The 11843-nt window shown below is 48.2% G+C and overlaps 1 protein-coding gene across 2 annotated transcripts; it reads left to right on the forward strand.

Annotated features, from left to right (window-relative positions):
- Window positions 1-3: 3 nt before the first annotated feature.
- gphna (gephyrin a) lies at window positions 4-9242 on the forward strand. 2 transcript variants are annotated; one of them, XM_037241524.1, is made up of 24 exons: window positions 5-268; window positions 2321-2399; window positions 2513-2570; window positions 2725-2817; window positions 2947-3041; window positions 3116-3182; window positions 3364-3672; window positions 4075-4176; window positions 4703-4840; window positions 5341-5383; window positions 5460-5597; window positions 5698-5790; window positions 5945-6000; window positions 6116-6235; window positions 6308-6366; window positions 6443-6596; window positions 6669-6790; window positions 7027-7114; window positions 7185-7258; window positions 7396-7460; window positions 7665-7768; window positions 8246-8342; window positions 8434-8572; window positions 8669-9242. In XM_037241524.1, the coding sequence occupies exons 1-23, from the start codon at window positions 205-207 to the stop codon at window positions 8565-8567; spliced, it is 2352 nt and encodes a 783-aa protein (XP_037097419.1). In that variant the 5' UTR covers window positions 5-204; the 3' UTR covers window positions 8568-8572; window positions 8669-9242. The 2 variants fall into 2 exon arrangements, with proteins under 2 accessions (XP_037097420.1, XP_037097419.1); XM_037241525.1 differs by lacking the exon at window positions 4075-4176 and having other exon boundaries at window positions 4-268.
- The last annotated feature ends 2601 nt before the right edge of the window (window positions 9243-11843 follow it).

The following is an 11843-nucleotide window of genomic DNA, read 5'->3' on the forward strand; positions in this document are numbered from 1 at the left end:
GCAGGCAGGCAGCCACGCAGGCAAGGCAGGCAGGCAAGGCAGGCAGGCAGGCAAGGCAGGCAAGGCAGGCAAGGCAGGCAGGCAGGCAGGCAGGCAGGCAGGCAGGCAGGGCAAGTCAGTCGTCCTCCAGAGGTGCAGCGGCAGCTAACGCTCCACACCACTGCTTCTATATGTGCTGTCACAGTGCAGACAGCGGTTGTAAACATGGCGACGGACGGGATGGTGCTCACCAACCACGACCATCAGACCCGAGTGGGAATTCTGACAGGTAAGAATGTGTTGGAGGAAACGTGATCAAATGCCCCCCAAATAGCATAGGCATGTGTCGTTCGTTTAGCGCTGCTCGACGGTGTCACGAAACTAGCTGTCTATTTCCACTGCAGAGCTAGCCAGCGCGCTAGCTGGCCGGTGGCTGCCGTTTGCTGTCATTGGTCTGCGTTAGCAGCTAGCTGCTTGGCAGGTCAGACAGACACACAGACGCACAGACAGACAGACAGCGAGGCGGAATACGCTCTGAACGGCTCGCCATTGATGTTTCTCATGCATTTAAGAGCGGTGAAGTGCTAATGCTTTGTGCCACATTCAACCTCATTTTCGATGCATTGGCGCTACTATGGCGAGATCTTTTCATCAGCGCCAAGCGCCAGAAGGAGAGTAGACGTTTGGGAAATAGTTTCAAAATGCCGGGGATAGCCCTCCCTCACTCCCTAGAAGTATGCCCCATTTCCCGTGGAGCTCTGTCGTTGTTGCCACAAAGTCGTCGTATCATTTGGAGCAGCGTAACGACCGTGCAAGCCAGCAAGCCAATGAGCTGCATTATTCATGTCTTTTTGCAGATTTGTTGCTTGCTTTTCTCGAGTGCATTTGGTTTTCACGACTACACTGTCACTTTGATAGACCTTTCGTCTGTTCTGCCCGCCTGTGTAACCTTTCGTTTAAAGAATTGAATATGTTCATCATAAATCGTGCGCGCTCTTGCTTGCTTGCTCGCTTGCGTGTAAAATGAATAACGAGGCAAGAGCCGTCACCAGGGTAAAATGAATTGTCCTCCGCCGGTTGTTGAGCAACTTCTCGAATTCGCTTAGCCGGATGGAGTGGTGACGAGGAGGGAGGATAGGAACTAGAGGACGGCCGAGCCGAGCCGAGTCGAGTCGTGTGGCAGTAGGCCTGCTCGCTGCCTGGCGCCTTCTCTCCAACCAAGACGTGCTCAAAGAGGATGCAAGCCAGCAGCCGCCGACTGGCAAAGAAAGCATTTGGACTTTTGAATGCAAAAGCTTGCTGACCGCTTGACACTTGAAGTTACGCCCTCTCGTCAAGAAGCCGGAGCACTTCATGACCAATCCGTTTCCTAGACTTAGGAGGCAGCAATTCCAAGTTCCCTCTTCTCTGCTTTGGGGCCCACCACTTCAATTCTGCAGTTTTACGACCATAGGCTTGGGCTCTGGTTAGCTAGCGATGGACGTGTTCCTCAACGCGAGGATGAGGAGGAACACGGCCAAAAAATGACCCGAAGCAGGCTACTTGTGATACTTTGTGAGGGTAGGTCGTATGACGCTTGATTGGCATTCAGCACCAAGTTGACACTTTAGCCACGGTGCCCTGTTGCCTTCACAGATTCGAGCACTCAGTCCGTCTGACGCTTGCGAGATTTGCTGGTCACTCACATGTGGCTCCAATCGGAGGAGCATTTTGAGCGGAGGCATAGCCATGTTCTCTCCAGACCACAAGGACCGACGTCTACCTGTAGTACATGTCGATTGGACAGCCCGATGTTGACATGACGTACGTCCACGGCTGCAGTCGGAGGAGGCTGGTCAACAAGTCACAAAATGAAATTCTTTTCAATGGGCAGGCCTGGGCAGTACTCAGCCACTGTGAAGGGGCTGTACAAGAGCATACCACCAGCTACCTACCTACCTACCTACCATCCACGAACGTCAACTTACGTCACGAATGTATATCTCATTTTGGATTCTTAGCAGTGTGGAGTGGAGGCTTTTGCTATGAATTGCAATAACGTGACGTCATCTTGAGTCCATGTCTTTGGAGATCAAAAAGCCTTGCCTCATTGCTCCCAAAATCCGCAGTATTTCTAACTCTCTCGCATCGCTCGCTCCTCTGTAGCTATGAGACGCTGGACCGCCAACCACATTCACTTCCACATTGTTTTTTGCCATGTGGGTCACTTTGGCAAAGCGCAGACAGAACAGACAGACTGAGGTTGCATTTAATATGAGGAAGATGAGAATGCTTACGCACACCTAAAAATGAACTTCAAGACCAGCAGTGCGAACCTAACCATAAAATGTGACCTTCTCAGTCAGTGACAGTTGTTTCAAGAACTTGGCTGAGGACAGGAGTGGGATCAACTTGAAGGACCTGGTCCATGATCCGTCTCTGTAAGTCTGCGCACGCACGCACGCACGCACGCACGCACGCACGCACACTCACTCACACACACTTGCACAAACGTTTGACAGATTCCTCGAATTGCCTCTGTGTCAACGTGCAGGTTAGGTGGCGTCATCGCAGGCTATAAAATTGTTCCAGATGAAATTGATGAAATCAAGGTACAAGTTCTCATATTTGACTGCATTTGGAATGTTCAGAAATGAAATCTTCATTCTCATGTTGCGCAATAGCTGACATACAAATGATTGTGTATCTGCTCATCAAATTTCAGCTCGACAGTATTTCTTCGTTTTGCAAACGTGTTTTGCGCAGGAAACTCTTTTGGAATGGTGTGACGACCAGGAGCTTAATCTTATTCTCACGACAGGAGGAACTGGATTTGCACCACGTGATGTTACGCCAGAGGTACTCGCATTTTGGCTCTCGCTCACCAAACTTGGGGTCAAAACAAAAGTGTTTTGGTTGAGTGTATTTGAATGCAATTTGCCTTGAGTCATAACGTGGGGCTCAATCAGCCACCGTTTGCCCTCGTAGGCCACCAGAGAAGTGATTGAGCGAGAGGCTCCAGGCATGGCTCTGGCGATGCTGATGGGATCTCTCAACGTGACACCGCTGGGCATGCTGTCCAGGTGAATCTTCTCAGCCCTTCTTGCTCATCTTTTGAGCGTGATGCTAGCTTGTGTGCGCTCATCATTGATTCCAGGCCAGTGTGCGGTATCCGTGGTAAAACTCTGATCATCAACCTGCCAGGGAGCAAGAAGGGCTCTCAGGTAATGTTCATTTGCTTTCCCTCACTTGACCTTTGATTCATTCCTGACAAATGTAGCTACTTGTCAACACCACGCACGTCCAGCCATACTGGAACTTTGCTCGCCGGCTAGTCGAGAAAACTGCACGCGTGAGCTGTTTTGATGAATGTGGATCAAATTGGCTAACAATGTGATGTTCCAGGAGTGTTTTCAATTCATCCTTCCTGCTCTGCCTCACGCCATCGACCTGCTGCGCGAGGCCACGGTCAGGGTCAAATCGGTCCACGCCGCGCTGGAGCAGCTGCCTTCTCCTTCTTCTCTACTGTCCAACGCGCACAGCAACTCGCACACCATGGAGCGCGGCACCCAGTGCGAGGAGGAGGACGAGGAGGAGGAGGAGGAGGAGGAGGAGGAAGACATGCGGAGAGGTCGACACGCGCACCACCACCACCATCATCACCATCACCAGCACGGCTCCTCCCACATCACCGCAGCTGCCATCGCTGCAAAGGTAACAGACTGAGAGAGTAGGGCATGCAAAATTGATCCTCCCGATTGCTTGCTGCCACGTGACGACGCTCTTTCCAGATGTACCTTTTGTTCATTGTTGTCAAACGACACACATTTGACAACAATGAACAAATGGTTTTCGACAGGGACACATTCATCTTGGTTTTAGCTCCACTCGGATCCTAGTTGTCGTTTTCCCGTAAATGTCAACTTCTTTGAACTGTTCCGCGCTTTCCAATGCACCCGGTACGGACGAACGTTTCATCGCCTCGGTTCATTCACGTCCCGTCCCGTCCCGTCCCGTCCCGTGCGTGCACGCCGTTTCGTCCGACACATCATTGTTCATTTGTCTGCTGCGTATGACCCGTGCATGCCTTTTGGTGTCCATCCATCCATCCATCAGAGCTGCCATGCAGAGGTCATGGCTAAGGGGGGCCCCTATCTGGCCGGCAACACCCCTGCCCCTCCCACTCATTTCACCTGCTCCTGTAGCCATGACCAGCAGGTGAGGCCCCATCACACACTCCCTTTTCTCTCATTGATCAGATCAGCAACCTTCCTATTCATTTTTCCACTTGCATGCATTGTTGTTGTTGTTGTTGTTGTTTTGGGAAAAGGCTTAACGCACTTCAAAGTAGAAACGAGCAGTAGCTGGACATATCAATAAATACCCATTGCCAGAGCTTATTGAAGGCTCATGAGCACGTGCACTTGTATAAATGTCCTTTGACTCTTTGTCAGTCTGATCAAATTAATTCAAGCGAGCAATCGCTTCAGACATCTGAACTTCCGTTTCAATTATTAGCAACCTTCGACTTTGAGCTTGTTATGTGATTTCAACTGTATCGACTTGGTTTGCGCCTCTTTAAAACACTTTTTATCAAATACGCGGTGACATACGTCTAGTGTCATCAATGTCTATGTTTAGCAATAGACTCAATTGTCTATTTTGTAATGTTTCCAAACTACAGCCCAAGACTTCTGAAGGGAGACAAGGATCATCTTCATTCCTATGCTCTCTTAACCTGTAGATTCCAGACTCGATTATTTCTCGAGGCGTTCAGGTGCTTCCTCGAGATTCTGCCTCTTTGAGCTCCACCCCTTCTGAGTCACCACGGGCAACACAGGCCACCTCCCGCCTTTCCACTGCATCATGCCCAACACCTAAGGTACGTACGTACGCACATATGAACGCAAGTGGAACAAATCCGATTGTCTCGTGTTCAAAATGTGCATTTCTGCTCAAATCTCGCTGCGTATGCCCATCTATCTCGCTGCGCATGCCCATCTATCTCGCTGCGCATGCCCATCTATCTCGCTGCGCATGCCCCCCTCTCCATCAAGCAAGCCCAGTCGAAATATTCCAAGGTGTGCTTCGTAAAGACAAATAATGCTCATGCCAAAACGTCATGCTGGAATTGTTCTAAAGGTCACATTTAATTTGGTGTTGCAGAACCGAATGTGCTTTCTGTTTAAGATAGCTCACATGGTTGCGTGACATTTTGATGAGGTGGGCCGATTTTGCTGATACGGGGCCGATGGACGTGATGTGTTTTTTCTTCCAATCACGCACGATTGATACGATAGCTATCCCTCGTTTGACTTTGTTCCGTGCGACTGGATCAGCCTTTGTCCGCCCGTCACCCCACCCCACCCCACCCCCTCTCAGGTCCAGTCCCGATGTGGCAGTAATGAGAACATCCTGAGGGCCAGTAAGTTATTTCCACATCAGCAGTTGAAAAGTGCATGCCTGGCCTGTCCAAAATGTAACTTTGATGGCGTGTGCAGGCCACAGCGCGGTAGACATCAGCAAAGTGGCACGGCGTCATCGGATGTCCCCGTTTCCTCTGACATCCATGGACAAAGCCTTCATCACTGTTTTAGAGATGACGCCTATTCTGGGAATTGAAGTCATTAATTACCGAGGTCAGTCAGTCAGTCAGTCAGTCGGTAGATCAGATCAAGTTCAACTACTATGCGCGTGCTTCATTCTTGTATTATGTACGTACGTCTTGTTTTTTTCTAGACGGATTGGGTCGAGTGCTCGCTCAGGACATCTATGCCAAAGACAACCTTCCTCCATTTCCCGCCTCGGTTAAAGACGGCTATGCTGTAAGAGGTCGGTAGGCATTGGGAGGATTTGCTTCAAGCTGATCAAGCTTGCGTTCACCCTTCACTCCAGATGACATTTTCACAGCGTCCTCGACAATTGAAATGCTCTTAGCGTTCTCCCGAGAGAATCGTTGATGTAGTATGTTGTTGTTGCTCTGCAGCCGCTGACGGCCCAGGAGATCGCTTCATCATGGGAGAATCGCAGGCCGGACAACAGGTCAGCCAGCCCTTCCTTATTCGTCGAGCCATCCAAACAGTTTGTTGGCGTCAAAGACAACACTTAATTCAAACCACTAGTTGAAGGCCAAGGGCGTACTGTCGTTCCAATGCAGCCTACCCACACGGTGATGCCGGGCCAAGTGATGAGGGTGACCACCGGCGCTCCCATTCCTTGTGGCGCCGACGCAGTCGTCCAAGTGGAAGATACGGAACTCTTGAGAGAGTCTGAAGATGTAAGCGAAAAAAAGAAAAGAAATGTTGCCGGGGCGTATGTGTGTCTCATCCGGTATATACGTACATTTCAGGGCACAGAAGAGTTAGAAGTGAGGATTATGGTACAGGCTCGGCCCGGACAGGACATCAGGTAAAAAGAAAAAAAAAAGAAGCGGCGGCTGGCACCCCAAAGGCTGCTTCCCCCTCTTACACGATTGCCTGTTCAGGCCTATCGGTCACGACATCAGACGAGGAGAGTGCGTGCTAGCCAAAGGGACGCACATGGGGCCGTCGGAGATCGGTCTGCTGGCTACGGTGGGAGTGACCGATGTCAGCGTGCACAAGTTCCCAGTGGTGGCTGTCATGTCCACTGGAAATGAGGTGGGCCGGCCGGCCGGGTTCTCCCTTCATAAAGCCACTGATTTTGATTGGATTTTTTTGTTTGCGTTGAAGCTTTTGAATCCAGAGGACGACCTTCACCCGGGAAAGATCAGAGACTCCAACCGCTCCACTCTGCTGGCGACCATCCAGGAACACGGATACCCGACCATTAACCTGGGCATCGTTGGAGACAAGTAAAGACATACAAATGATTTGCTGCCTCTGTAAAAGTTCCGCGCAAACTGCCAAGCCCGTGTCCCGCCACTAGGGGCTCTTGACTTTGTAATCTAACACAATGGGGTTTCTTCTTGTGTTTTAGCAGCATGCGTAATGATTCATGAACCAGAAGTGACCTGTCGTACGTACGTACGTGTGTGTGTGTGTGTGTGTGTGTGTGTGTGCGCGTGCGCGTGCGTGCGCGCGCGCGCAGCCCCGATGACCTGCTCTCAGCTCTCCACGAGGGAATCAGTCGTGCTGATGTCATCATCACCTCAGGGGGTGTGTCCATGGGCGAGAAAGTAAGCCATCAATTGTGACCAAATTGCATCTGGCACGATCACCTGATGCTAACTTACTGTGTCCAACCAGGACTTCCTGAAGCAGGTGCTGGATATTGACCTTCATGCTCAGATTCACTTTGGACGTGTGTTCATGAAGCCAGGGTGAGTCATACTTTTCTAAACGATCTCCTTACTTTTCTTTCCATTTCATTTCACCGTAGCTGTGAGTATTGCTTTTGTCATCACGCTGCCTGCAGTGCCTTCAAAGCTGCGCTCGCTCGCTCTGTCTTTGTTTTCAGTCTCCCGACTACTTTTGCCACCGTTGACATTGACGGAGCGCGGAAACTCATCTTTGCTCTGCCAGGTATGTTTGTGTTATGATATGCTCCAGATTTCTTTTGCCCAGACACATATTTTGGGGTGGGGGCAAAAGACAATTCACGACTCGGCAGTGTTTTAGTTTCCGATACATTCGGTGCTAATAGCGCTATCGTTCGATCCCGAAAGCCTTCAATGGTGGGACTGGAGGCATGACGTGCTGAAAAGCTGAGCTCACTTGTTTTTGCAGGTAACCCAGTGTCTGCAGTGGTTACATGTAATCTCTTTGTGATCCCTGCACTGAGGAAGATGCAAGGCATTCTGGACCCTAGACCCACAATTATTAAAGCCAGGGTAACCCACATACTCGCTCGCGCACACACACACGGACAAAGAAAGGCATTTTCTTTTCTTTTTACGGGGGCGGGTCTTTCCCACCAGCAACCAACCCCATCATCCTTAACGGTTGTTATCTCTATGTATTCTTTGGAGATGCAGCAAAAAAAGGGCAATTTTTGCTTTTGGTCATCCAAACAATACAATACACGACGACAATGTTGTTCTCACACAGGATAGATGAGGAAAGCTAAGCTCAAATTGACACTTTAACATCAGAATTGAGCACTTGAAATCTGTCTGTAAGTGCAGACAACATCCAAGGAGAAAATAGCAGGAAATTGTCTGCACTCTACAGAGGAAATCCTACTCCATCACCGGAAATGAAAAAATAAGTGACCCATAAGCTTAAAAATAGACGTACATGTCAGTAATGTTAGCCATTTGTTTTCCCAATCGGGTCCCGAGTTAGTGGAGCTTTTGTTTTTGTTCTAGCTTTCGTGTGATGTGAAGCTGGATCCTCGACCAGAGTACCATCGCTGCATTCTCACCTGGCATCACCAGGAGCCACTGCCCTGGGCTCAAAGCACAGGTGGGAGGGAGGGAACGTGCATGCAGGCAGGCAGGCATGCATGCATGCATGCTTTTGGACCATCTTCATGAGCCTTGTTGATCTTCTTCAGGTAACCAAGTGTCCAGCAGGCTAATGTCCATGCGTAGTGCCAACGGCTTGCTGATGTTGCCGCCTAAAACCGAGCAGTACGTGGAACTGCACAAGGGAGAGGTTGTGGATGTCATGGTCATCGGACGGCTATGATGCAGGTGCCTTCTCTGCTTTGAACACGGGGGGGGGGGGGGCGGGCGGGCGCTCACTCTTTCCGCTTGAAAACGTATCAACCGAGATATTTTTCTCCCCAGATTTCAGTCACTCATGACAAATACATTGACGGTGCTGGAACTTCCTGCCTGCACAGGAGGGGGGAAAAAAAAAAAAAAGAAAAAAAATGGGCGGGGGCATCTATTAGCTGTGATGTCATATGCAACAGCCAATTGGAGCCAGCAGAGGCTGAATCCTCATTGGTCTGCATTGTGAAGATATTAAGAAAAAGAAATGTGAAGAAATATATAAAAATGAGATTTATTCTGTAATATTCTACGATTCTCCTGATTATAATGATTATTAATATCTGTACTTTATATTATTCTGGTTCTGATGGACTATCATCATCATTCTAGTAGTAATCACATTGTTGTCTCTGGATTTCATTTGCTTTGTGCGTTGAGCACTTTTTCTGACTAGTTATAGAATGAGTCCTTCCTCTGCTTCTGCCACAAGCCATTTTGTCCCTTTCATTCTTGCTCTTTTGTACAAAGCCAATGATTGATTGAAACCCCTTGCGCAGCCAAAAGAAACGTTGACTGTGGCTTCTCTCCCGTACGCAAGAGTGATGAAGTCAGTCCTTCAAATAAAGGTGCACATGACGTGACCCGATGAAACTGGTGAACCTGTACGTTGGGCTGCTTTTGTCCACGATAGTGACTTCTCATCCTTGCGTTTCGAGTCGCTATATCTCTTTTTTCTTCTCTCTCGCGCTCTCGTAGAGCAGAGCCTGCAAATGGATGGCAGATAATTATGAGCTGTTGTAAAATGTTGCTGCTCCGTTAGGGCGATGCAGGTTAGACAGTAGGAGAGCACTTTTGCTTTGATTCAGCCCTGCTCATTCGTGTCACTTGGCAGCATCTTCTTCACTTTGTAGAGGTCAAATGCTAGGAAAGTCATGAGGACTTGTGATGCAAGCATAAAAGTTCCAAAATAGTACATAGATGGGCTCATTGGATCTATTTTTCTTGGACTTTTTTCAAATTTGTGGGATTTGGTGCCTTGATCAAGGACAATGCTCAGGAAGCAGACGACAACAACAAAAAAGGATTCCGAGGAATTGGAACCCAACGGCAAAGTCTTATCATCTCCGTTCAGTTCTATCTTGTCGCAGCCGGGTCGGACCTTTTCATCGATTCGGTCGACAACTTTTCAACATTCGCTTTGTGCAGAAATTGCCTTCTCCATTTCAGGATTTCCCCACCTCGAAGGCAACCGCTTCCAAACATCTCACAAAGTGAATGCTGAAATCATGCCGGCAAACGTCAACCTGTTTTCTTGAACAGAGAGCCGTGACGACATCGAAATACATTTGAATTGTCCTGCCCGATGCTATCTGTCAATGACAGCTCAGCAAAAATAGATTGAAAGAAAATGAAACGGAATCATTTGCCGCCACGCCCGGCCGGGTTGGGAATGGCTTCTCTTTGTTACATAAAGCTTCTTCCAGTGATTTACCGTCGCATCGTTCGATTGTATTGAAGTCCAAAATCGGAATCACTGTACTGTATGCAGCCCAACAAATGTGACTAATAATAGTATTTGATCTGTTCTTTCATAAATATTGCACCGATTCAAACGGCATCCCTTTCTATACAAAGTAGAGTAGTCGACTGCGATTCGAGACGGACCTTGAAGAATTTGCCAAATAAGAGCACCGCAAGCAATCTACCCCACCCAGCCTTCGCTCCAAAACTTTGGTGATTCTTCTTGTCAGTGTTTATGGGTGCCAAACAAAGGCGTCCGTCCAGAAGGAGTAATGCTGCATTCTCATGGTAGGAGAAAAACAAGTTGGTTGCACTGATACTATTCATTTGATGAATACACGTAACGTACTACATAGTGACGACGGCGCCAAGTTGACTTGTTGATGTTTTGAACGAAAGGATGCTGCTAGTAATTGTTTTTTTTGCTTCACTTGCCCAAAGTTCGAGGATGCAAGTTGTTGGTTCTTTTTAATTGGAAAAAACAAGTTCACGTCACCGTCGTCATTTGTGACATGAATGCAGCACGAGCGATTGGTGTCTTTGATGAGCATTTCTCCTGACTGACTGACTGACCGACCGACCGACCGACCGACCGACTGACTGCCCCTTGTTGTCTTTGCTCAACCCCACCCGTATTCCTACCTCCCCTCGGTGAAGCTTACGCTTTGGGCAGGATTTCTTTCGAATATTAATGCTCCATTTGTCCTTGTGTTTATTTTGATTGTTCTCTATGTAAGGTGATGTTGGGCCATTTCTATTTATACCTGTAGTGTGTGTATCAGAATTGTCTCGATACCTCAGATGTATCTTGTTTAAAGTGGGGGTCTCATGCTGCGTTCATGTCTTAGATGGCAAAGTGGAGGAAGGTGAAGTGAATGACATTTTAGCTTGGTCAGCGGTTGTTCACACATTAGAATAAAAAAGTGTTTTTTCCCCAACTCCTCCATTATGACCTGAACACAGCATAGGAGCTCTTGCGGGCACCTGCCCAAAGAGGTGGGAATCAAAGCCTGACGGATTGATTGGCGTAAGAAAAAAGCAGGTCATTACTGCCTTTGTACTGAGAGATTCTTAACACTTGACTGAAATCAGTCTCACATTGCACACACGATAAAACGATGACCAGCACTTGAAGCAATTACACAGCATTCTACTATTACTGTATAAAATATCATGTCAATTGTTTTTCTGTAATGATATTATTGAAACTGGAAATGAATTAATAAAATGAATCCTGATTATTCTATATCCTGTTTTGTTACACCGCCGTTTAGTTTGAAATGTAGTTTGTATTATTTCTCGAGTGGGTTTTCTTCCCACTTTTTTTTTCATTTGTTCTTTCTTTCATTCATTTGTTCTTTTTCTTTGGGTTCCTTCTTTTTTTGGCTTTCTTCACCCCCCCTCCTTTTTGTTCAATCCAAATCCGCATAAACATCAAGATGCAAAACTTTCTGATGTGATCCCTGGGGCTACCTGGGGCCCGCGGGCGGGCATCAAGTTGTAACCTCTGAAATGTCGTTTGTGTTCTGAACGCGGTTGAAGAAAACAGTATTTGGTTGGTCAGGGTGCCTTTCTGTTATCGGCCTATCCAATCATTTTGGTCGTTGTGCAGTTGTTGGGGCCGGCCGGAGGGGGCGGTCTCTTTCCTCCCTCTTCTGTCTGTGAAATGATGATGACGACGACGACAGTGAGAGAAGAGCGACGAGGGCGGCGCGGAGGGCGGCGC

The sequence above is a fragment of the Syngnathus acus genome, chromosome 22, assembly GCF_901709675.1.
Source record: "Syngnathus acus chromosome 22, fSynAcu1.2, whole genome shotgun sequence".
NCBI lineage: Eukaryota > Metazoa > Chordata > Actinopteri > Syngnathiformes > Syngnathidae > Syngnathus > Syngnathus acus.

Excerpts from the sequence above, each read along its gene's own strand:
- gphna (XM_037241524.1), top strand. The coding sequence starts at position 205 with ATGGCGACGGACGGGATGGTGCTCACCAACCACGACCATCAGACCCGA. Across the intron at positions 6,001-6,115 it reads AATCGCAGGCCGGACAACAG|CCTACCCACACGGTGATGCC; the intron begins GTCAGCCAGCCC and ends GTTCCAATGCAG. Across the intron at positions 7,769-8,245 it reads CCACAATTATTAAAGCCAGG|CTTTCGTGTGATGTGAAGCT; the intron begins GTAACCCACATA and ends TTTTTGTTCTAG.